Consider the following 27,286-nt stretch of genomic DNA (forward strand, 5'->3'; position numbering starts at 1 on the left):
TGTATATAAGAGTACATAGCCAATGGTATATTGACTAGTAAAAGAGTTTTGTACTTTATTTTCAATGAAAACGTTTGAATGAAATATATAGAAAAAGAGTAAAATCTTGTACCGATTACACCTGTATTTTAATTCAAATTAATGTACCTCATCTTGAAAAATGTAAAATTGTTTGTGGTTGACATCTGGGATAATTTTAGTAACAAATCAAACAGGTAAGATGTATTAAGAATATGAATTTTAGTGTTTATTCATAATGTTATTGTTTTTACACCTGTTAATTAAATTTACCTGCCTATAAAAGTCAAATTTAGTCAGAAAGATCAGCTAAAATTACGTAATTATAAATCACTGGCATATAAGCACCCATTTGCAAAATTTCAAATCTGTATGTGGAAAATTAACAAAGTTACAAGCAAATATTGTGGACAGCCCACTTGAACCTGAATAAACCAAAATTAATGTGAACAGATAAGCATTGCATTTGACAAACTAATCTGAACACTAAAGGGTTAATGAATTCAGTTAACTGCCATTTTCTTCGGCTAATTCATCTTCCAGCTGCAAAAAAAAATAAGTAAATAATTAAAACATGGATTATAATATGGAGTCCGTCATTCATTCATCATCAGCAGCAGCAGCAGCACCACCGTCATCACCATCATCATCATCATTACCAACATCACCACCCATCACTTAACTAACTGAACCTTTTAATAGCACAACACATTGTTTATGTAATTAACAAGTTCACTTCACAGCCACGAGGTATTGGGTTCAATCCCATGGTTTGGCAATTTTGGTGAGTATCTTCTTTTATAACCCTGGAGAAACAAATGCCATGCGAGGAGAATTGGTTGACAGAAACTGCATGAAGCTCAATGTATGTGAATGTGGGCACAAAGTGCATATATGCACGTATTCTACGCTGTTACTGCTCATGTGAAGCAGAGCATGGCTGTTGTGTGTGAGTGTGTGCCTTGCCTTGACATCACAAGATGTAAACAGACCTCCCTGTCATACAACCGAATGTGACTCATTTCCAGCTTTGCATGGAGAATATGTCCTTCCAAGAGGAAATATTATCTCATTTGGAAACAGGTAAGCATTGCAGCCAAGAAAGGCACTGAACCATACAAATATAGTTCTATACTTTTTTACCAAAAAATTATTTTTAAAGAAAAAAGTGAAAATCATTAGTACAAGTTTTATAATTAAAATATCATTCATTTATGATGAGTAACAAATAAAGTTAAGCTTATCAGTTATCAATTTATTATCAAAATATTGACAATTCCTAATGAAAATGGGGCAATTTTTTTAAAATTTTAAATAAATACAATTACAGTTTTATTTTTTTAAATAATATTTATCAATGTTTTCCTTTCATTATCATTTTTTTTATTCTTATCATTGTCTTTTTTGAAATGTAAAATTAAAATTTTTTTTTGTTTTCCAAGTTTTTGAAATGTAAAATTTAGAATACAGGAAATGGTGCTAATTACGTGCCACTAGCACGGAAACCAGTCAGCTGCTCTGACAATGATCACACTCGTATGGTGCTCTTGCACTCCACTAGCACGGATGCCAGTCATCGAATTTGATTTCGATTTCACTTGCCTCAACAGGTTTTCGCAAGCAGAGTTTAGTGTCAAACGAAGGAAAGGTACACATAAGTGGGCTGGTTACACCCCTGGCATAGGCCACATGTTATGGTCTCACTTGGCTTGCTGGGTCTTCTCACGCACAGTATATTTCCAAAGGTCTCAGCCACTAGTCATTACCTCAGTGATGTTTGAAGGTCATGCTTCACCATCTCATCCCAGGTCTTCCTGGGTCTACCTCTTCCACAGGTTCCCTCAACTGCTAGGGTGTGGCACTTTTTCACACAGCTATCCTCGTCCATTCTCGCCACATGTCCATACCAGTGCAATCGTCTCTCTTGCACACCACATCTGATGCTTCTTAGGTCCAACTTTTCTCTCAAGGTAATTACATCCTGTCTAGAATGCACACTGACATTACACATCCATCGGAACATACTGGCTTCATTCCTTTTGAGCTTACGCATGTCCTCAGCAGTCATGGCCCAAGTTTTACTGCCATGTAGCATGGCTGTTCATACACATGCGTCATACAGGCTGCCTTTTACTCTGAGCGAGAGGCCCCTTGTCACCAGCAGAGGTAAGAGCTCTCTGAACTTTGCCCAGGCTATTCTTATTCTAGCAGCTACACTTTCAGAGCACCCACCCCGGCTACTGACTTGGTCACCTAGGTAACAGAAGCCATCAACTACTTCTAGTTTTTCTCCCTGGCTTATAGATCTAATATTTTTCTATCCTTCCTTAATAGTTTCCTACTTCAGTATGGACACTGATATATATCGACAAGAAGAGGGTTTAGCTATGGGTTCACCATTATCACCAGTAATAGCCAATATATACATGGAATACTTTGAGAATTTGGCTTTAGGATCAAAACCACTAAAACCAACACTATGGCTACGATATGTTGATGACAACCTTTATACTCTGGCCCCACCAGGAAGATGTCCAAGTACTCTTAGATCATGTGAACTCAATAAAGCCATCCATACAGTTCACAATGGAACTGGTAAAAGACAATCAGCTGGCATTCCTGGACATGTTAATAACAGGCACCAAGTATGGATTCAGGACATACGTATACTGCAAGCCGACCTTCACTGGACGATACCTTAACTTCAATTCCCACCATCCATACAGTGTAAAGAGAGGGATTGCTCAGTGCTTAAAACATTGAGCAATGAATATAAGTAGCGATCGTGATGCACACCACGAAGAAATAATCAAGCTCAGTAACAATCTATTAAGCAACGACTACCCCCAAAAACATACTATCAACTCACATTATGAAGAAAAGAGAAGATGAAACCAGTAAACGATCCACAGTCTGTCTACCCTATGTGAAAGGCCTCTCCAAAAAGATACAAAAGATATGTGGCCCATATGACATCAGGACAGTAGTCAAGAGTAATACAACACTTCACAAATATCTCCTTCGAGTAAAACCAACAATAGAAGAGAATATGACCAAAGACTGCGTGTACTCCATCCCATGCAGCTGTGGTAGGTTATACAAAGGTGAAACATGTCACCCCCTCAAAATTAAGTGATAAAACTTTTAGGTCCAAACCAGAAGTGGAATCAGCTTTCAAAGATTTCTTAGCATCAAAGCCAATTAGTTTTTATTAACGAAGCATAAATAATCTCATTGATTGATGGCAGAGATGCACAGATGTTCACTGCTCATACTTTGACTAATCAAAACATTTTTATTGTTAATTTTTCCAGAATAAAATTATGTTTCTGAAATCGGCCATTAATTTCGGAATAACCTAATAATAATAATTCAATCACAAATATTTAAAAAATCAAAATATTATTTAGAAATTTATTAAATTTATTATTCAATTTTCAATAAGGTAAAATTTTAAATTATTAATTTCTCAATCATCACTCTGTGACAGAGTTAACAATTAGACATGTGGTGTGGGAAGAATTCGAGTACAAATCCTATTTTATGAGAAGAGGGCAGTTCATGTCCGGTAAGACCCAGGAGAATTGTGTGATCAGGTCGAAGCACTTGTTGATTGAACTCAAGTACCCCGAGGAACCTGACATGCTCTGGCTCTTCTCAGGTGTCCAAGATCAAAAAGTGAACAACACCAGTGAAGTCCCTGCTGGATTGCATGCTAATTAACCATCGTTTGGGAATGTCTTGGGGATCATGAGCAACGAGGGCCATGCCATACCTCCTCACATTTACCCACAAGGTTTCAGAGCTATGAAAACAATGGGTGTGAAGCCCTCAACCGAGAGAGTTGCTCGAGGAAGGACTTACGCCCAGCGAAACTCTTCTTCTTTTTCTCACACAACCTGCAAGATTCTGGAGTGAATGGCCAAAAACTTTCTTGATCTCATTACCCCTAACATTTGGCCTCTTAGCTCTCCTCATTTAAGTCCCCATGGACTTCTACATCAGGGACACCGTTGAGAGGGAGACCAACAAGCATGCCCACAATAGCAAGGTCCCTTATTAATGTCTACCATAAGGTACATTATGGCTAACTGGAATAAAGATCACCTGATCAACACTGTATGGGGGCAGTAATCAAGGTTGGTGGCAGTTTACTGAATAACCTTTTTGCTATATGCATAGAAGATAATATGTGAACCAAATACATTTCATCAACGTCACGGGGATGAAAAGCCAAGCTTAGTACAGCAACATTTCCAATAATGAAAATAGCAAACCAGAAACTACAAACTGCGAGCTATGTTACAGTTATCTCCCTTGATTTCAGATTATTTCTCAACAAAGGAAAAAAATACATTGCAAATATTTCCCCAAAGTGTCTTACCGTTTGGACAATATAATTAAAGTTGCTATCCTTTAAAATTTTATATAATCGTTCTTTTAAATCACAAGGTTTACGTTGCATCCATAGTTGCAGGCATTCATCTAAACGTTTTTGAAAAGAACCGCCATTACAGTTTTCAGTATCTCGGGTAGAAATGTCAAGATTAGAAATAAGTAAATCGCAATCACGTTGTGTATATACCGAGTCTCGAACCACCATAATCCATATTGAGCCGTCAAACAAACCTACAATTAAAATAAGTAAACCACCTTCAGCTTATATTATTAAGTGTCACACTGACCATCACATTATAAACGATTCAGAAATAACAATGACATACAAAGCCTCGTCACTGATTTAACATTACCTCCCTAAGAGACACATCCCAACCTCTGACATACTGTCTCCTCTATCTTTTCTATCACTACCATAATGGTCCCTGCTTCTCAGAGCTGGTTTGTCTTGTACCTCCATCCTTATAAACCCCTGTCCTACTTGTAGCGAAGTTTCTCTCTCTCTCTCAGTTATATATATGTGAATGCGGACGTAGCAGATAATAGCTAGCCTTCGGCCACATCTTTGGACCCTGTTGTGTCCACCACTCTGATTGGTTGGTATTGGCGCATTTTTGTATCTTGTTCTATTTTGCGCCAGGGTGCAAACCAACCAATCACAGCCTTCTGATAAGGTCACGTAGAACAGTTTTCTGAACCCCTGATTTAGCCGATTATTTCTTATAAATAGCTAGCTTGTCTGCGCTAAAGTTTGTCATGACTTTAGACCTTCTGAGGTCTAGCCGCTGACCACAGAGCACCAGCCAGTTCCAGCGACGACATGACTCCACTCCACTGGAGAACCAACACCACTGTTCATCTGTTTACTACAAGCTTCTTCGTCGCCAGTGTCTACACCGATGTCTCAACGTACACACCAATCCAGCAACGCTAACATAACTTTCTCCACGCTGTTTGTGTGAAATGCTTCACCAAGGTTAACAGCCAGAATTCAACCTGCGACAAACTCCTGTACCAAGTAACTGGCAACAGCATTGAAGCCTCAACTTTTTACACGACATGTGTCTTTCTTCGGCTCTGCCTTCAACGCCACAACTTCTTGGTACAGCACTTCAACTACTGTGTACCTTAGCTACGAACTGGTATTTCACATCCTTGTGTCTGAACTTTTAATGTCCTTATATAGACTGTTTTCCTATGCTCTGTATCTCTTGCATTCACATACACATATTTGTATACACACACACTTTGTTTACACGACGGCCTGTCTTATAGTGTTTTATGTCACACTCACTCACACACAGACATTCTAGTTGACTTCCAATAAAACCTTATTTTTATACATTTTTTACCGGTTGAGTCTCTCTCTTTTCTTGTTGGCACTTAACTCATTTTTACCTCATTCCATCTTTTGTTTTATATATTTGTGCTGACCGTGCGATGCGCTAAAAGAGCCATTCCTTCGTCACCATCTCCTGGTTGCACGGTCGCTACATTCTCATCAATTCATGTTTCAGCATTCTGGATGCATCTGTAGTGGTTAGATGTGCATCATGGTAAACAGATGCAAAAGGAATGGGTATGCCTTTGAAGTAAACAAATGAGTGAATCAATTCATAATTAACAATAATTTATTCACTGGACTTAATTTGTCATTGGTACACATAATTCTTCACTACATGCAAAATGTTGACAACTGCTACGAGTTGCTAGAAATAGAAATGGTACATCTGTGGAAATGATATGTCAGAAATGAATATATGTTTGTGTGTGTGTACGTAGTTCATCTGAGACAGTAGTCTACATTGGAACTTTGAACATTGCTCTGGTCTCTGCGGTCGCCAAAACCTGTTGTGTCGTAGACCTTCCTCATTTGCTTGCTAGGCCCTTCTCCTTATCCTTGTCTGTCTATTGACCACCATATTTTATAATAATCATGGCAGCTAGAAGGACAGACATACTGCAGAAAATTCTAACTGGGCCCCACCTGCAAGGTCATGCACTGTTTATCTTGATATGAGATCGCTATGTCGCACATATATGGTTGTGATGCATGTGCCTGGTGTACCCTTATCAGACGGGTAGTCATGATGGGTATAATGGGCTTCGTATATTTTACCCGAGTGTCACTTTGATGGCATGCGCTGCTCCCTCACTCAATAACAACAACAACAACAATAATAATAATAATAATAATAATAATAATAATAGGATAATCACTAACTAGAGACAGGGAGTATGGTAGGGTACAGGGAAAGGAAAGAGGATTAGTGTCAGGGGTTATTAAGAAAAAGGGAACTGAGTGATGGGATAGGTCTATGGCTAACCTACATTAGAACAGGGAGTATGGACAAAAGGTGCAAGGGAAAGGGGACAGGAAGGAAGAAATAGAATTAGGTGGAGAGAAATCCTGAGTCCTTAAAAGAGGGTTTGTGGAAGAGAAAGATGAGAAAGGGTGTTGAGGAGGGAGAGGGGAGAGAGAGAGAAAGGTAGGAGGGTATTGTAGAGGTGTAAGGGAAGTATTGAGATAAAGGTATAAGGTAGAAGTAACCGGAGTACAAAATAACGATTCTAGCTGTGTCCAAATGAGTCAATTTATGTACATTTTTCATTCACTAGTCAACAAACAAGGAAGCCCACATTTCCAAAACAAATTTTCTATCTTGAGGGCATCAGCTAAAAGTTTCACTTTTTGAATTTAAGAAGGCATCTGGAATAAGTGAATGTTTTTAGGATCTTTGCTTTCTTGGCCAAGCAAAACCTGCATCATCTGCTTTCATTGAAGTATGACCCAAGGACTTCCATTTAATTGTATATGCCATCTATATTTGGAAGATGCCATTATAGTGCCTCTCTGGAATCCTAAAAGAAGACCTGTGATTATTTAATCTAATCTTAAAGGGACCCTCCGTGGCTCCAGCATATTTTCATATACGTGTCCCTACGTTGTTGGTTATCTGCTTACATTGCATACATACAGACATGCCAGGCATGTCTGTATTGAGATGCCTGGCACCTTGCTGTGCTCAAGAAGACCTGTACTCCACAACAAAAGCATGAAGACCAGTTCCTCTGGTGGTGTAAAGCCCTTGTGGCGGTGCCACATAAAATTGCCAAGTGTGGTTCCACATAAAAGTGCCATCTAAAAGCACCTGTGTAGTGCCACGTAAAAGTGCCCATGTGGTGTCATGTAAAAGCACCCAGTGCCACACTCTGTAAAGTTGTTGGCATATTAGGAATGGCATCCAGTAATAGGAACTGTGCCAAATCAGAGTGGAGCCTGGTGCAGCTCCCCAGCTCTGGTCAAACTGTCCAACCCATGCCAGCATAGACAACAGACATTAAATGATGATGATAAGTGTGTGTGTGTGTGAGCATATATGAATGTGTGTCAAAAGGATGGATGAATCTAGAGTGGGTTCACCAACTCTCTAGCAATAGCACAGGCCCTCAGAAATTCTGGGTTGGAGTGCAGCATGCTGGAAGACCACTTGGAGTGAGGCATCCCTTAGCTTTGAGTAAAACATGTCGCAAGGAGAAAGTCACTCTGATATAAAACCAGATGTGCAAAGAACGGCATTGGACATTTTAGGGATCTTTTGCTTGAACTGGAGATCATGGCACGCCCACATTCCTGAGCTTGAGACCCATATTGGCATTGGATGTCTTGCTCTGGCTTGTCTTTGGATTATATCAGCAGAGTGGAGAGGGTCTTTGTGTACAATCCTTATTGGACCTAACATTTTAGGTTTTGCGATCACCAACAAGGTGACTTTACGATGCATAGTTGAGTAGGAAGGAGCTGTAACAAGCATGGAAACTGTGAATGTGAACTCAGGTGAACTGACCTCAATAACTTCATGCATGGACATTGTTTTCATTTTACTTGGTAATGGTCAGTGATGGTCTTCTTAATCACAAGTGGCCATCCACCATCATCATCATCATTTAAGCACTGTAGTAGATTCAAAACCAAATTGATAACTATGCATCGTAAAGTCACCTTGCTGGTGATCGCAAAACCTAAAATGTTAGGTCCAATAAGGACTGTACACACAGACCCTCTCCACTCTACTGATATAATCCAAAGACAAACCAGAGCACAAACAACTAAACCACTGTCATTTCAGAAGATAGGACATTGCATAATTTGACTTTCTAGAGCTTTTTCATTGAGCACTATACAAAGGTGGTTTTTTGCAGTAACTCCAGAATGCTGAAGCAGCTACTATAAATCTCCATTTTCATGGCAATTTAGAAGACAAATGAATAGAATTATTTTCTGGTTGTGGTGAGCCAGGTTGCTATGTACCAGTTGGATTGTCTTAGATCCTAGTAGTAAGTCTTTCACGGTGTGTATAAACTGCTGCTTTTATTTTTCATCCAAAGACCAACACACAAGACACTATCTGCAGTAAATAAAGCTTCTCTTAATTCTTTGTGAGTGTTGTTAATCATTTTCACTCGCAGTCCTAAAAAGACACTTTCATTGTGCCCCAAACGACACCCTCAAAACAACATTATCCTTGTGGCATCTGACCAGGAGTGGCTGTCTCTTCTGTAACAGAACACATCACCAGGTACTACAAACAGCATTTGATATAATACCAATTATTACCAACCATTAACAATAGCATGTTTGCCTTTCACCTACGGTGCTACTTTGGTATGCGATCTATGTGGCCAATGTGATCTACAAGAGTCAAATTCTACTTTAGTATGTGATCTACATGTTTCATTTATTTATTATGGCTTAAATAAAACATTCTTACATTTTTATACATTTATTTTTAAAGAAAATTAAAATGAAGCAGATTTGAAACGAGTTGACTAATTTTATGGGCAAATCAAATTGAAATCAGTTAGGAAAGACAAAAAATAGAGAATTAAAATTTTTTATACATTTATTATTATAAAGAAATTAGAATGAAGCAAATTTGAAATAAGTTTACTGATTTTATCGTTAACACATTTATCATTAAAATTCATTATTTAATACATTTCTTACAGGTGTTTTCTTTGTTCTTGATAAGTACAACTTTTCTTCTTGTAGATCACATACCAAAGCAGTTTTATGACACGTAAATCATATACCAAAGTAGCACCTCACTTACTTCCATGAAATTTGTTTCACTTTGTCCACCATATTGTATGTAGAAAGTTCGATCAGCAAAGTAATTCTTAATTGCACCGAACACATGGCAGACTTTTGGAAGAGTTAACACTGTCTCATGAGGGTCCTTCTAATATCTGTCTCATGAGGGTCATTCTAATATCTGTCTCATGAGGGTCATTCTAACATCACTCTGATGAGGGATGGAAATGGAAAGGAACCGTTGAAGAAAAATACTGGACAAATGAAATTTATGGGAAAAAATTATTTCAGAATCAGAATCTCAACTGTATGAAAGAGGAATAATAAATAATCCTTTCCATTCTAGGCACAGAGGGTGAATATTTGAGGGAAGGGGGACTGGTTGATTATACTGACCCCAATATTTGACTGGTACTTATTTCATCGACCCTGAAAGAGATGAAAAACAAAATGGACTTCGGCAGAACTTGAACTCAGAAAGGCGTGATAACAGTTCTACCAGATCACCAAAAGAGTTTGAACATGTAGCGAGGCTCAAAGAAGCCAGCACCAGATCTCACCTGCAACCATTGCCATATGTAAGACAAAAACGAGATCTCGCCTGTAACCATTATTTAAGGAAAAGACAACAACATTTTCCCCCTCATTCTTCTCACACTGACTGCCGAGCAAGGCTTCAAAGCCAGGAGCTCACAGCGGACTTTTGTCCTGCTGTGATACCACATGCATTGTCTCCAGAGGTTATTGAACCTCACGTGTATGGGAGAGAAGGCTAACTATGCACTGCTGTGAAGACGGTTACTGAAAACAAACCCCTTGTATGAAGCACCTGTGAATAAATGGTTATTGAATTTACTCTGCCTGAGAACTTCATTCTTCATATTTCCAGCTCCTTGAATCAACAGAATAATTATAATGGAAGATACCCCAAAAGTATCTTAGAAACCTTCCTTCCATTATAAATAAATAAAAATCACATAATTCCTTGCCATTTTCCTTCCGTCAGGTAATGATGAATATTCCCAAAAAATTTGCCTGTTCCCCGCTCCCATTACAAATTGACCGCAACACCACGGAAAAAAGAAAAATGGCACACCTACATAAGTGTCCCCTCCCCAACGGCTTTGTTTCCTCATAATTTCCAAAAAAATGAATATTTTTTAATTAAATTTTCTACAAATACGCTCCAGATGGTGTAGATACCAATTATATCAGAATTTGTTGTGAAACAAGTTTTCTGTGAAACATACCTACACAAGTGTACACAATTTTATTTGAAATTTCAAATGTCTTGTAGATAGATGTGATGTGTGCTAGTGCGACCCCCCCACTTTTTTTTGCACATTAAATTCTTAAATAATTGCAATATATGTAATCTTCGTTTTGACTCGACGAAACCAAAACAAAAAGTCGCTTGTTTCCCTGACAACTCGACTATTCACTTCGGATATCTTCGTGACCTCCGTGATAGCTTGTGGGGGAGGGGCGTAAGAACAAGCACATACACACAGAGAGGCAAGAACATGCATGCACACACAACCCATTAGCTTTCATCAGCTTTTCATGGAAGTCACGAAGATATCTGAAGTGAATTGTCGAGTTGTCAGGGAAACAAGCGACTTTTTGTTTTGGTTTCGTCGAGTCAAAACGAAAGAATGCCCTGAAAGGTATTTTAGAGAAAATTTCGTTAAGATATCTGGCTTTTTTTTTTTAAAGTTATGAGGAAACAAAGTCAACACGCGTGAATTTTCCGAAACCCTTCTCCTCACTCTTGGAAAAAGTTTTTCACAACAAAATTCTGATATAATCGGATCGGGAGGTACAAGATTAAGCATAACTACAGAGTTGTACCCCCCAACTTTGGAAGGTCATAACTTTCAGAAAAATGAATATTTTTTAATGAAATTTTCTATGCATATATTATTTATTATGTAGATTCCGAATATACAAAAATTTCCGGTGAAAGTGTTTTGGAATGGGGGTGGGGGACAATTTTCGGCACTGTCATGGTATTAGCTGTCAGAATTGAAAGTAGAACTGACAAGGAACGTTACTGCTGGTTTGAGTTGATTCTTTGGCTACTGACTGGCCGGAGCTATCTATCTGTCTGTCTGTCTGTCTATCTCACTATCTCTCTATCTATCTATCTATCTATCACTCGTTCATCTCTGTTTATCAAATTAGAAAATGCAAATTTAATATAAAAATACATTTTCTGAAATTGCAAATTATTTAAAATATAAAAATATAATTTTCAACAGAGAGAATTTATCAAAATAGAAAACAAATGAAGTTTGAAGTTTAAAAATAATAGGATCGACCACTCACGACTAGCTAGCACGGACGCGCGACTGCGCGTTCAGGACCACTCTGCTTTAGTAGTACCCTTATACTCTGTGTGTTTTCAAACGCATGGATATAGGTGTCAAATTTGTTCCAATAACTTTCGAGTGATAGATAGAGAGATAGATAGATAGATAGAGAGAGAGAGACAGACAGACAGACAGACAGACAGATAGCTCGCTCCGGCCAGTCATGGTATTAGCTGTCAGTAGCCAAAGAATCAACTCAAACCAGCAGTAACGTTCCTTGTCAGATTTTTCTACTTTCACTTCTGACAGCTAATACCATGACAGTGCCCAATTTTCGGAAATTCCAACAGAGTCCACTTAAATTCTTCTTAACTTCCAGGAAAATGAATATTTTTTCGTGAAATTTTCTACAAATATACCTTGATGTATGTACATTTCGAGCATGTAGGAATTTTGAAGGAAACAACTGCAGGTTATTTTTGAGAAGCGTTCCTCACTCGGTGGTGTTTCGGAGCAAGTCGTCCATAATTGTTTCATTTTTCTCTATTATGTGCATATGTGCATCCGTAGATTTGTAATGAAGTAATACGCTGCTTCTGTTCTCTTCTACTTCTCTACTAGAAACGTTTACTTTGGAATTTACTTCTATTGAGAAAAAAAAATCGTGTGCATGTTATTTTTAACGTAAGTTTTCTTATGATGGCTTCTCTTTTCTGCTTATTACTTCAATAGAAATCTACGGATGCACATACGCACATAATAGAGAAAAATGAAACAATTATGGACGACTTGCTCCGAAACACCACCGAGTGGGGAACTATTATGAGGAAACTTTATGAGGAAACAAAGCCGCCTCGTGCAAATTATCCCCACTCACTGAAAAACTTTTTCACAATAAATTCGGTACTACTAAAGCAGCGCGGACCCGAACGCGCAGTCGCGCGTCCGCGCTAGCTAGTCTTGAGTTGTCGATCCTAACCCTATCCCTAACCCGCGTGTGCAAATGAATACGTGGTTAGGGTTAGGGTTAGGATCGACCACTCACGACTAGCTAGCGCGGACGACCGGGTCCGCGCTGCTTTAGTAGTACCATAAATTCCAATGTTATCAAAATCTGAAGCATATCTATAGAAAAATTTATCTAAAAATATCCATTTCCTGAAAGTTATGAGGAAACAAATTCGACGCACTTGTGCAGGTACGCTAAAATAAAAAAAAACTTTTCACCAGCCACAGAGTGAAGAACTAAAAGTTTAAAGATCGTCTTAAGGAGCTGTTAAAGAGACAAATTATCGGCATATAAAAAGGTGAAAAGTATTTTTCTGAGGGTTTGGGAGAAGTGACAGGACTGCTGGATGGAAAATCCTTACTTTTAAGTGTAAAAGGTTCAAATCTAACCCGGAAGCGAAACTTGGCTGTTAAATCGAGGGGCCTACTTTTTATTATTTCATTTGAAAAATTTTTTTTCGTTTTTCAAATAAAGTATATATAAAATAAATACTAACCTGGCATTTCTGGGCTTTCTTCTTCTGACGATGTGTCCTGAATTCGACACTGGAAAGTTTATGTAGATAAAATGTAAGAAAAAGTTAAATGAGAGAGAGAGAGGGAGAAAAGCAGAGAGAAAGGCAGTAGAGACTAGTGAGGGTAGGGGGAGGAGAAGGCAGGAGGAAGAAAAGAGAAGGGAGATAACTATGGAAGGTAAAATACTGAATAAAAACTGCGAAACAAGGGGAAAAATGTGGTGGATATGGATAAAGACAAAAATAATGAGAGAGGAAATAGTGAGAAAATAGAAAAAGGAAACAAAAACTGTAAAAACATTGTATTTCTTAATAAGAAGTGATTTGTTTATTGGGAATTGAAGAGGTAATCACGTGACTGTGTTGAATCTGTCTGTTTGGCTGTCTGCCTGCTTTGGCTCCTGTTGCTTTTGTGTTGCGACCAAAACACATGGCAATTGATGTGGTTGTTCAGCCAATTTTACTCTGATATATTAGTTTAAACGATGCAGAAAACGAAATAAGAAAGAAACGCACTCGAAAAACCTTTAATCTCCGCTAATTGTTTCTTCAGAGACGTGTGTTTGCAGCAACAGGGAATGCTACTGGCTTACAACACCACAAATTTATATACTTATATTATTATTATATGTCTCTGTATTATATAAAGAAAAAATCCAGGATCTTTATTGCTTTTATGTGAAAGAAGATTTATGAATGCCAGCTCTATATTAGACATTCCCACAAACCGAAGGAAATCTCCTTACAATGATGTCCCAACCACAGAACCAGTCTTTCATTGAAGTTCGTTGCTGTGGTCGTCTCTTGATGAGGGTCAAGTAAGTTAACAGCTTGGTTTTTTCTTTCCTAATTGTTATCGAGTATTTAAGACAGTTTATACAGCAAGGAAAACCTTATTTATTTCAGATCTACCAAACATTATGGCACTCCATTTGGGGGATTGCCCCCCCCCCCCCAAGTCCATTCGTATCTAGAATACCTTAAAGGATTACGAAATCGATGACTTCTACTTTTATTTCATCGACTCAAACACTGGAAAAACAAAAGGATAAGTTGATCTCGGCGATATAATTGCATTCAAAACGTAAAAAGACTGTAACCAAACACCTCTGGCATTTTGTTTGATGCTCAATCGATCGGAAGATCGATTTTAAAGAGCTGAAGTCAGATGTTTTCATCTCAGAAGCTATACTTTTATTCTCATTATTGCTTTGCGATTCTTTACGTTCTGAGTTCAAATGCCACCAAGATCGACTTTTTAATCTTATCGGGGGGTCGTTAAATTACGAGGACTGGAGTCGATGTGATTGATTGACCTCTCCTTCACTGGCCTTGTGTATGGAAGAAGGATCAGTTGCTTATGGCATTTACAGGCCGACCCTATGCCGATGTTATCAATGCCAGTTCTCCCTCAAACCACATTCCATCATCCTAAATAGAGAATACACGATCCCTATTCTAAAAGATGAGCTGCTCATACCTGTAATGTGCACTTCGGGTTAAGCAACAACCACAATAACCTAATTAGCATCTCCTGGAAAGGAAAACATTTCATTTATTTATTGTGAGATTTTGTAATTAACCTGACCTGCTGTACTTTATTATCGATTACTTTAAATGTCAGCGTCGATGCAATTAACTATAGTACCCCCATCATCTCTTCCTAAATTAAATTTCTGGTTTTGTACCTATCTTTGAAATTATTATAAACATTTCTGAAGTTGAAAATAGCTTTAGAGCAATTATGAGATTTCTAAGGAAACAATTATTTCATTCAAATCATTGATAAGACAGCTCTCCTCTTGAATATTGCTTTCATTATATATATTTTAGCTGTACGTACAATGTAGCAGAGAGGGGAGTTCCCTTCACATTTACGATGCTTTATAACAATATTAATTTGTCCTCGCTTTTGTTATGCAACTTGGACCACGCCGACCAATGTCTCGCTTTTGTTTTAGTCATTAGACCAGCCATGCTGAGACACCGTCTTGAAGAATTTCTTGGTCGAATGAATCAACTCCAGTATTTATATTTTTTGAAGTCTAGGACTTATCGTATCGGGTGCCTTTTGCTGAACCGCTAAGTTACGGGGACGTAAACATACCAAAGCCGATTGTCAAGCGATGGTAGTGGATAGACAAAGACACTCAGATATAGGTATATATATATATATATATATATATATATATCCATGTCCTTTACCTCCACCATATATATATATATATATATATATATATATATATATATATATCTGTGAGTCGTCCATAGAGGGAGACCTTTGTGAATGCGAAACCATTGGTCACTCTGATGGTACATATACTTAACTACATATATATGTGTGTGTGTGTGTAGGCGGAAGTAAAGAATACACCACCCGTTTTTATTGGTTTTTTTTAATACTTGGTGAGGCTGGTTGAACATCACAGGCTTGCTAACATTATTGTTGTTGACGATGATGATGATGAAGTGAATGTTCCAACATTCATCTCTCTCTCTCTCTCTCTGAAGCTACATGGTTTTAGAATACTAAATGAAGAATTTATGTAGAATGAAGGTGTATATATAGTAATTCCGTAGCTAACTTTCTTATCTATATAATTCATAGCTCAGCCTCCCTGTTCTTTTTATTTATTCATTTGTTACCCCCAAGGGGTCAAGAGATCGACCCAATGTCCAGTCGTTCAATGTCTAAACGTGGAATCTCCACTGTCTAAATTACTTCTCAGACTCTACATACCTGAAGCTAATCCACACATTTGTACACGTTGTGCGGCCCCACCCTGCATCTCATTCATTGATCATTATTATTATTATTATCTACATTGGCACACGTTTCTTTGCTTTATTTCTTTCTTTCAAATCGATTTCTCTTCTGTTCACCGTGTAAGTTTGTACAGCCGTGCCAGTCATTCCGACTACATGTATCAATAGGCCCCACCACTTCTTAATATGTAAGTAAACCATCGACACAGTTTGTATAAAACATTTTGTTGTATAAAGTGTCTCATAAAGCAAAACCATTGCTCACTTCTCTTGCCAGAAAGGCCAGCTCACTGCTATTAACTAAAGTAAATTAGTCATCAAACCAATGTGTGAGTAATATATGATGACTGTTTAATAGTAATAGCTTTACTGACGTGGTGGTGGTGGTGGTGGCTTGCCCGCCTATGAATTAGTTGTAGATTCCACTGAATAACGAGAAATTTTCTTTTATTCATCATCATAATAATATCGTAATTTTAATCTCACAATTTTCACATCATCTAATCATCTCTTTATTCGGTTTAAAAATATTCCGGCTTGTTTAAACAAGCCGGAATATTTTTCTATATTTTTTAATTCTCTTTTGAATCTAAAACAGAACATGCCAGTGAGTTCTTGACAAACCGATTCCAAGATATAGGTGTGATTCTTCTGTTAGAACCAGGGCTTTATAGATGCAGCAATCGTCTTTTAGGAAAGGCATACCGTTACAACCGCCAACGTTTCCCCTAACTTTATAAATCTGGGTCTTTTTTCATGCCCATGTAAAGCAATCCTTGACTAATTTGTTCACTATTTCTATATCTCTCCCTCGTTATTCCGCTGCCAGTCACAGCCTCTTCCCCTCTCCAGTCAGCCATATTACTAAGTGCTTGGAGGTGGAATAAAAAAACAGACGAGCACTAAAATCGTTTCTTGATGCCTAATGACATTTTAATATACTTCCCTGCAACGGGTGGTGGTGGTGGTGGTGCTACAATAATTGTAGACTGGCTGTTGGTTAAACACCCAACCTAAACGGTGTTGGCAGCATCAATTAGTCTGCAACTGTTGGTATTTTAAGCAGTTTGGGGTTATTTCATTTTGTTTCTCGTAGCTTCTCCTTTTTCTGTGCTGTCGTTCTGTCAATTATCACACAGTAAGCCTCAGGTTTAAATAATCCCTTCAAATAGATAATCCCAATCATCTTTACGCCATGTGTGGAGGATTATTAAATGATGATGTCTTGCATAGGAAACAAAGTTAGACATTTGAGGGGAGGGTCTTGTTGGTTAAATCGACGCTTGTAGTTGATAAAAACTTTATCTTATCGACCCTGGATAGATGAAAGTCAAAGTGGACTTCAACGGAATTTGAAATCAGAACGGAGTCGGAACAAGTACCAACGTTTATACAAGAATGAAATCGGAGAGTTGTGTTCCTATATTTCCCAATGATTGTTATAGAAAGGTGAAACGACATTATCTCTTACTCATTTCAGTCATTGGACAGCGACCATACTGGGCCTTGAAGAGTTTAGTTAAACAAATAGACCACAGGACTTTTTATTATTATTATTTCTATGCCTGGCACTCCTATCGGTCTCTGAGGTCAAACCATAAACAAACCAACACCAGTTATCAAACTGGTGGCGGTGGAGACACACAGACACACACAATAAAAACATATATACGACAGATTTCTTTCGGTTTCTTTCCAAATTCACCTATAAGTTCACACCTGGGGCACGTGCTGTCAGTAATTGCTCAGGGTAGGCAGTTGGTGACATTTATGTAGTAAAACATACAAAAAAATAAGCGAAACAGGCGCGCTACCGAGTTGACGGCAGATTTACTTCTGCCTTTATAGCACGTAAAGAAAATGGTGTTGTTGTAATGTACGCAGCATGTGTACTACAGCAGTACTATGTGTAGCTTAAATACTGAGATCGAAAAGTAGGGGCAAATTATGCCTACCTAATCTTCAAAAAAATATATATATAGTTTGCATCTTATGCATAGTAATCAGAGTAACCTTCATAATTGTATTGTATTAGGGGCATATTTTGCCATAAAAGGAAAATGTTGCTATCGCTCTATTTTATTCACGTTAGGCACTGCCGACCCAGGCAGCACGTCCCCGTTACACCTCTACAAACATCTTCGTGTTACCATTGATGAACCTCTCAGCTGATGTTGGTATTTAGTTCTGATCAAGCAAACTTGTAATCAAAGGCAATCCTGCCGGGACCATCCTGTTGGAGTTGTCATCATGACATATGGTATGTCTTGGGTAGGTTTCAACCTAACAGCCCCACTTTTTTTTTTAGCTTTGACGATTTCTTCTTAAGAATATTTCTTCTTCCCATAGGCACAGCTATAGATGTATGGTTGAGAAGCTTCATTCTGGGTCACGAGTTCAGTCCTACTGTGTGGCAACTGTCTTTACTGCAGCCCCTGGCCAACCAAAACATTGTGAGTGGATTTGGTAGACAGAAATTGAAAGAATGTGTGTGTGTGTGTGTATCTAACAAAATGGGCAATGTTTTGATATTTATTTACCATTACACATGTTCCCATTTGGAATTACAAAGTTGTTCATGTTAGACAGGCATTTAAGGAATTTCCTTTTAGACAGAGAAATTAAATAATAGAAATTTTAGGTTTGTATGAATCTAAACCTAAAATTTCTATTATTTAATTTCTCTGTCTGAAGGATTTTTAGTAGGAAATTCCTTACATGTCGGTCTAACATGGACATCTCTGTAATTCCTATTTGCAAATGAAACACATGTAATGGTAAAAAAAATAGTACCAAAAAATGTTCCCTTTCCTGTTTTGTCATGCAATAACACTGCAAATCATATTTTCAGAATTCTCAATTTTAATATGTATTTCGAAGTAACATACAGCAGCAAATGAAACTACATATTGGATTCTAATAATAGAACGATTAGATGTGCTTCAAGAGGAAACAGTTGGGATTTGCCATAACTACCTACATATTAAATAGTATATATATATAGAGAGAGAGAGAGAGAGAGAGAGAGGAAAAGTGGCTGAGTTCCTTTCGAGTGTTGGGTCTCATGGAGGCATTGACCAAGACCTTTGACATTATGTGGTGCTTGAGAAAAAAACCCATCAAGCCGAGCAAAATTGCAGTCATGATAGATACCAGAGTCATGCAAATGGCACCCAAGCCAGCGGCACATAAAAGCATCCATTACACTCTTGGAGTGGTTGGTGTTAGGAAGGGCATCCAGCCGTAGAAAACCATGTCAAATCAGTCTGGTGCAGCCTTCCAACATACCAGCTCTTTTCTACTCTAGGCACTTTACTTGTTTCAGTCATTTGACTGCGGCCATGCTAGAGCACTGCCTTTATAGTCAAGCAAATCAACCCCAGTACTTATTCTTTATAAGCCTAGTACTTATTCTATCGGTCTGTTTTGCCAAACCACTAAGTTATGGGGATGTAAAAACACCAGCATCGGTTGTCAAGCAATGCTGGAGGGACAAACACAGACATACAAACATATACACACACATATATATATATATATATATATATATATATATATATATATATATATACGACAGGCTTCTTTCAGTTTCCATTTACCAAATCCACTCACAAGGCTTTGGTCGGCCCGAGGCTATAGTAGAAGACACTTGCCCAAGGTGCCACGCAGTGGGACTGAACCCAGAACCATGTGGTTAGTAAGCAAGCTACTTACCATACAGTGAATGTTTCAAAAAAAGATGGGGTGAATGTAGCAAGGATGGCACGTGTGAATGACGGAGCCAGCTTGAACAGAATCCTATGAGCCGGAAAAAAAAAGAAAGGAAAAAGAGAGTCACTTCCTGTAATGTGTTTTCTTTTTGCATGACATTATTGCCCAAGGTTACATTGGTCTTTTCTTTCCATGGATAAACCTAATTTGTTTTCCTTTTTACATTGACATTTCTGTGATACATGATCCCTATTGATCAGCCCACTTTATTTTTTCTTCTCTTCTTCCCAAAAAGAAAAGCTCTACTTTGTATTTTATCCCCTCTGTGTTCAGCCGTGTGTGGCCAATAAAGAAACATATTATCATCATCATCATCATTTAATGTCCATTTTCCATGCTGGCATGGGTTCAATGGTTCAAACTCCAGTCTGTTCTGGCATGGTCTCTACAACTGGATGCTTTTCATATGGCCCTGACTCTAGTGAGACGATTGAGTAATTTACAAAACAACATCTGCTAACCATTCTAAAGATATGATCTTTGAAATCATCTGCTTTTATTATGTCTTTTTTTTTAATTCAAACTTTAACACATTTAATTCATTTCTGTTGAACCTGTTTTTTTTTCCAGAATCTTGCACAGTTAAAGGAATGGATATTCGCCGACCTAAAATGTTAGCTGGTCGAGAACATCCAGCTTACAAAAACAAGCAACATTCAGAGCAAGCTTTTGAAAAACTAAATCAAATGAGAAAGTAAGTGTTCTTTGTGTGTTTATGTGTTTGTTTAGTTAATGCTGGTTTTTACAGTGCTATCACCTCAACATCTGTTTAGTGTATCACCAGCCTTCGTTATGTAGCCATAATAGTTGCCATATTTTCCAGCATACAAGTTATTCAGATAAAACTTTACAGTTCAAAACAAGTAGGCCAACTTAACACACCTTTCCACAGTGGTTCCCAACCCTTTTATTTAAATGAGCTCTCCCACACACCCCTTTTAATATGCTTATCCTTATGTATGTATGTATCATCATCATCATCATCATCGTTTAACGTTCGATTTCCAAGCTGGCATGGGTTGGACGGTTTGACTGAGGACTGGCAAGCCAGGAGGCTGCACCAGGCTCCAATCTGATCTGGCAAAGTTTCTACAGCTGGATGCCCTTCCTAATGCCAACCACTCGTAGAGTGTAGTGGGTGCTTTTTACGTGCTACCAGCATAGGAACGAGTCAGGTGGGCCTGGCAGCGATCACATTTGGATAATGCTTTTTTACGTGCCACCAGCACAGGGGCCAGTCAGTGGGTACTGGCATTGGCCACGTTCAGATGGTGCTTTTCAAGTATTTTTGAAAATAGATTAGAATTTACTGGTTTAGATTTGTGCAGGTCAACTTTGGTAATAACATTTAAAGTTTGTATTTATATCCTTGATAAGTTCATCTCATTAATTCATGACTGGTTTTGAATTATGTAGATAGACTCTGGTAGGACAATTTCGAGTTTATATATATATATATATATATATATATATATATATATATATATCGTTAAATTCATCTTGGTAATCCATGACAATTTTGTGTAAACAGTACCTTATCCTACATTCCATATTTGAGATGTAGAAGGTTGATTTTGGTGGTCAAAAGTATTTAATTTTATCTTCTCCATCTCTGACAAGCAGAAGTATTGTCCATCAATGTGTATCAACAATGGATTCCATTATAATGACAATATTTTCGTGAAACGATTGTAAGATGCATTAATTAACAAATTATGTTTCATGTTTCATATATTTTTAATACAATACTATTTTAGACATATATATATCTTTGTGAGAAATTTTGTTTGATATTGAATTTCATGCTATTATTTCAAAATACAGAAAATATAATCGATCCTATTAATGTCTAAATACTTTATCGTATTAATATTTTTGAAATTCTCTACACGGAGCACTCATTGTAAATTCAGTATATAATATTCTAACAGAATATATTTAATTAATGATATATATCTATATTGATGTATATGTGTGTATATATATCGTTGTTTCGTCATTTAACGTCTGCTTTCCATGCTGGCATGGGTTGGACGGTTTGACTGGGGACTGGTAAGTCAGGGGGAGCTGCACCAGGCTCCAATCCGATCTGGCAGAGTTTCTACAGCTGGATGTCCTTCCTAACGCCAGCCACTCCAAGAGTGTAGTGGGTGCTTTTACATGCCACTGACACGAGGGCCAGTCAGGCAGTTCTAGCAACAACTACATTCAAAAGGTGTTTTTTATGTGCTACCTACATGGGAGCCAGTCCAGCAGCACTGGCAATGACCACGCCCGAATGTTGTTTTTCACGTGCCGGTAACGTGACGCTGGCAACGATCACACTCGAATGGTGCTTTTTACATGCCACCAGCATGGGAGCCAATCCGTTGCCCTGGCAACGGTCACACTTGGACTGCTTTTAACGTTCCGCTGACACAAGTACTGTCATCGGCCATGTCAGCGATTTTGATTTTGACTTTACTTGCCTCAACAGGTCTTCACAAGCAAAGTTTATTGTCCAATGAATGAGGGGTATTCATAAGTCGGCTGGTTACACCCACTGGCATAGGCCATGGGCTATGGTCTCACTTGGTTTGTCGGCTCTTCTCAAGCACAGCATATCTCCGAAAGGTCTCTCTCTCTCTCTATATATATATATATACACACACTCATAAGGATAAGCATAACAAAAGGGGTCGTTGGTGGAGTGAAAAAGGTTGGGAACCACTGGAACAAAGACTTGAGACAATGTCTCCACTTCCTGCTGGCCTCGCTCATCAATTTCTTACATTTGTGAGTTTCCTGGGTTTTTGTCGTTTAAGAAATCTCTCTCTCTCTCTTTTTTTCAGAATGGGGAAGTTGTGTGACGTGACCTTGCTTGCTGGAGATACTGAAATACTGGCTCATCGTGCTGTGCTTGCCTCTTGTAGTCCATACTTTTATGCCATGTTTAATGCTGAAATGGCTGAATCGAAAGCCGAGAAAGTGACCTTGCACCAAATCGATCCCGCTGCCTTAAGTATGTTGATTGACTTTGTGTACACATCTGAAATACATGTAACTGAAGACAATGTACAGGTGAGTACAGGTGAGAAAAGGAATGGTTTAAGATTCCTAGGAAAAGGAACAGTCTAATATTGTTAACAAAATAAGAATGTCTTAGTTTATTAACCTCAAAGCATTTTGAGATTTATATCAACAGGCGTGGCTGTGGGGTTAAGAAGCTCGCTTCCTAATCACATGGTTTTAGTTTCAGTCCCACTGCATGACACCTTGAACAAGTGTCTGCTACAATGGCCCTGGGCCAGCTGAAGTCTTGTCAATGGATTTGGTTGAAAGAAGTCCATTGTGTGTGTGTGCGTTTCTGTCCCTTCGTCTAACGGGCAGTATCATTCGTTTCCAGTTTTCTGTGAAGAAGATGTCCAGCAGCCAGGGGGAAACATTGCCTTGCTTGGAATCGAGGGTTGGCACCAGGAAAGGCATCTGGCCATAGAAGAAAATTTGCCTCATCGAATTCTGTCTGACCCAGGGAAGCATGGAAGAGTGAACATTGAAACATTGATGATGATGATGGCTATATTTCTGTTTCACCTCCAATCATCATCAGTTATATTGCTCCTGGATGTGTATGTAGTACATGGCTAGATTTGAACTAGGAATCTTTATTTCTAAAGTAATGATAGTAAAGTTCTTAGTTGTTATTTTAACCCCAGGACAGCTCTATCCAAGCTGCACAGACATGATCATCTTGCCTTCTTTCTCCAGATGTGTTTATGGATTGCACTACAATATCCAAATATGTCTTTCACACACAAAGAAACAAAGATCTGATTTAATGGAGATTTGGCAGTTATCTTTAGCATATTAAATCAGTTGTAGTGTGCAAGAAAGAAGGCTGTATAGGTGTGAACACGATACAAATGGAGGATGATTTTTGCATAAGGAAGTGACGTGCAATCCATTTTTTTTTTTCTGTTCTTTTTTCCCAAAAACTAGCATCCCATCCATTACAACAACAAAGGTTCCAGTTGATCAATGGAACTGCTTGCTCATGGAATTAACTCACAAGTGATTGAGCACTCCATAGACACATCTGTACCCCGAACATAGTTGCTCTCAAGGAGATTCAGCATGACACAGAATGTGACATGGCCTGCCTTTGTGAATTGCGGGGTTACAACTCAATTTTTGCCAAGTGAGTGGACAGGAGCAACGGGAAATAAAGTGTCTTGTTTAAGGACACAACACTCCTCCAGGAATCGAACTCATGAACTTATGATTGTTAGTCAAATACCTTAACCACAAAGCCACGTGCCTTCACAATCAAAATTAGTGGAACCCATGAAAGAGGGAAACTCCTGCTGCTACAAAAGAAATATCCCTAAACATCTTCCACCCATGCCAGTACAGACAAAGCAGATATGAAACAGTGACATACAATTATATTCACTTCCATATTTCCTTTTAATGTGTTCTCTAGTGCAGAAAATTCACTTTGGAAATCAGAACCTGTTTTTCTGTTCTCTTGGTAACTAACTTCCTTGCTGGTAATGATTCCTAAACGTCAGAAACTGGCATTCTGTCTGTTCTGACGACAAGTGTTCCAGTAGACATAGTACTTGCTCTTCACAGCCATTCTATCAAGACACCTTTCCTTGTTGAAATAAGATGAAATTCAATATTGTATCATTATAAACCTTAATTAGATCTTATGTAACGACAATCTGTCCTAATTATTTCACAGACTTTGTTGCCAGCCTCTAATTTACTCCAATTAACTGAAGTCCAAGAAGCTTGCTGCGAATTTTTGCAAAGTCAACTTCATCCTTCCAATTGTCTTGGCATCAAAGATTTTGCTGATCTCCATGACTGTACAGAACTTCTCAACTATACACAGACCTACATAGAACAACATTTCAGGTTGGCAGCTTTCCTTCTTCAATTGTTATTGAAAATTATGATTTTTAAAAATTTCATCCTCTTTTCATGTTGGTGAAAACACCATAGTTTAATGAGGGATTCTAACTGTACTTCAGTAACACTAAGTTGTGTTTGCCATATGTGTGTGTGTGTGTATGTATATATATATATATGCACACACACATATGGCATCAATATTTAACATCTGTTGTCCATACTGGCATGAGTTGGTTATATATATATATATAACTTGCCTATCATTTATGTATCATACTTAACAAATATACACTGTTGACAGGCCTGATGCTGCAGTTTTCGTCCGAGATAAAATCTCAGCAGATATGTTGTGTTAAAAGTAAGAAATATATCTGAAAGGGACCAAAAATAATCATCCCAGCTGTGGCTCACGAGAACACATGCATTTTGGCCTTGTTGGGCCTTGTCAGTGGCATGTGCTCACAGCTACTGATATTTAAGATAGCCTCCAGGTTGAATGTAAATCATCATCATCATCATCATCATCGTTTAACGTCCGCTTTCCATGCTAGCATGGGTTGGACGATTTGACTGAGGACTGGTGAAACCGGATGGCAACACCAGGCTCCAGTCTAATTTGGCAGAGTTTCTACAGCTGGATGCCCTTCCTAACGCCAACCACTCAGAGAGTGTAGTGGGTGCTTTTACGTGCCACCGGCACGAAGGCCAGTCAGGCGGTACTGGCAACGGCCACGCTCGAAATGGTACATCTTATGTGCCACCCGCACAAGAGCCAGTCCAGGGGCACTGGCAACGATCTCACTTGGCTTGCTGGGTCTTCTCATGCACAGCACATTTCCAAAGGTCTCGGTCAGTAGTCATCGCCTCGGTGAGGCCCAATGTTCAAAGGTCTTGCCTCACCACCTCAGCCCAGGTCTTCCTGGGCCTACCTCTTCCACGGGTTCCCTCAACTGTTAGGGTGTAGCACTTTTTCACGCAGCTATCCTCATTCATTCTCACCACATGTCCAAACCAGCGCAATCGTCTCTCCTGCACACCACAACTGATGCTTCTTATGTTCAGCTTTTCTCTCAAGATACTTACACTCTGACGGGTATGCACATTGACATTACACATCCAGCGGAGCATACTGGCTTTATTCCTTGCGAGCTTACGCATGTCCTCAGCAGTCACAGCCCATGTTTCACTGCCATGTAGCATGGCTGTTCGTACACATGCGTCATACAGTCTGCCTTTTACTCTGAGTGAGAGTCCCTTTGTCGCCAGCAGAGGTAAGAGCTCTCTAGACTTTGCCCAGGCTATTCTTATTCTAGCAGCTACACTTTCAGCGCACCGACCCCCACTACTAACTTGGTCGCCCAGATAGCGGAAGCTATCGACTACCTCTAGTTTTTCACCCTGGAATGAGATAGAAGTTGTTTCCTGTTTGTTTACAGTGTTTATTGCACCTGAACATCTGCCACATACAAAAACTAACTTCGTAGTTAATCTGCCTTTGATATTGCTGCACCTCTTATGTGTCCATAGCTTGCACCGGGTACATCTTATAGAGTTACTACCTACTCCTTTTCTACATACTGAGCAGGGCCATCTACCTGAAGGGGTTTGTGTTTTATTTACCTTCCTACTTATTAGTATTTTGGTTTTTGCTAGGTTGACTCTAAGGCCCTTCGATTCTAGTCCTTGCTTCCACACCTGAAACTTCTCCTCTAGTTTTGATAGTGACTCCGCAATTAGTGCAAGGTCATCAGCATAGAGGAGCTCCCAGGGGCAACCTGTCTTGAATTCCTCTGTGATCACCTGGAGGACTATGATAAATAAGAGGGGGCTGAGGACGGAACCTTGGTGGACCCCTACCTCTACCCGGAATTCATTGCTGTACTCATTTCCAACCCTCACCTTACTGGCAGCATCTCTGTACATGGCTCGCACAGCTCTCACTAACCATTCTTCTATCCCAAGTTTCCTCATTGACCACCAGATAAGTGATCGGGGGACCCTGTCAAAGGCTTTCTCCATGTCAACGAAGGCCAGGTACAGAGGTTTATCCTTGGCTAGGTATTTCTCCTGCAGCTGTCTCACTAGAAATATGGCATCAGTGGTGCTTTTACCTGGCACGAACCCAAACTGCATCTCATCTAAATTGATTCGCTCCCTAATTAGTTGGGCTACGACCCTCTCCGTAACTTTCATAACCTGATCTAACAGCTTGATGCCTCTGTAATTATTAGTGTCTAAAGTGTCACCTTTACCTTTGTAGCAGTTTACTATGGTGCTGCTACACCAGTCATTGGGTATGACTCCTTCGTGTATCACCTGGTTCGTAATACGGGTGACTAGGCTGTAGCCAACACTGCCAGATATTTTGAGCATCTCTGCAGTGATTCCTGATGGGCCGGGGGCTTTGCCTGTCTTCATACTCTTAATTGCTTTATCTACCCTGGTACTGTCAACTCGGATAGCTGGTCCCTCTGTTGGGTCGACATACGGCAGGCTCTCTTTCT

The 27,286-nt window shown here is 38.9% G+C and overlaps 2 protein-coding genes across 6 annotated transcripts in view; one reads left to right on the plus strand and one right to left on the minus strand.

Moving 5' to 3' along the window:
- Positions 1–225: 225 nt before the first annotated feature.
- Positions 226–13,466, minus strand: LOC149135861 (uncharacterized). Of its 2 annotated transcripts, none has more exons than XM_089350146.1 (3): positions 13,329–13,466; positions 4,403–4,647; positions 226–561 (listed from the first exon to the last, which is right to left on the minus strand). In XM_089350146.1, exons 1-3 carry the CDS (start codon positions 13,333–13,335, stop codon positions 526–528), a joined length of 288 nt encoding a protein of 95 aa, XP_089206272.1. In that variant the 5' UTR covers positions 13,336–13,466; the 3' UTR covers positions 226–525. The 2 variants fall into 2 exon arrangements, with proteins under 2 accessions (XP_089206272.1, XP_089206273.1); XM_089350147.1 differs by lacking the exon at positions 13,329–13,466 and adding an exon at positions 4,770–4,907 and having other exon boundaries at positions 463–561.
- Positions 13,467–13,488: 22 nt separating this feature from the next.
- LOC106869033 (kelch-like protein 2) overlaps positions 13,489–27,286 on the plus strand; it is a 30,390-nt gene continuing 16,592 nt past the window's right edge. The window contains exons 1-5 of one of the 4 annotated variants that reach the window (XM_052966849.2): positions 13,502–14,164; positions 18,462–18,565; positions 20,454–20,577; positions 22,715–22,943; positions 24,610–24,785. In XM_052966849.2, coding sequence (XP_052822809.1) covers positions 20,474–20,577; positions 22,715–22,943; positions 24,610–24,785 — 509 coding nt within the window. In that variant the 5' untranslated portion in view covers positions 13,502–14,164; positions 18,462–18,565; positions 20,454–20,473. Of the gene's footprint in view, positions 14,165–16,247; positions 16,301–16,962; positions 18,373–18,461; positions 18,566–20,453; positions 20,578–22,714; positions 22,944–24,609; positions 24,786–27,286 lie in introns of those variants that run through there. The other 3 variants (XM_014914535.3, XM_089350145.1, XM_089350144.1) reach the window with 3 other exon arrangements.

This window comes from Octopus bimaculoides, chromosome 4 (assembly GCF_046866305.1).
Source record: "Octopus bimaculoides isolate indiv1 chromosome 4, ASM4686630v1, whole genome shotgun sequence".
In the NCBI taxonomy this organism is placed as follows: domain Eukaryota; kingdom Metazoa; phylum Mollusca; class Cephalopoda; order Octopoda; family Octopodidae; genus Octopus; species Octopus bimaculoides.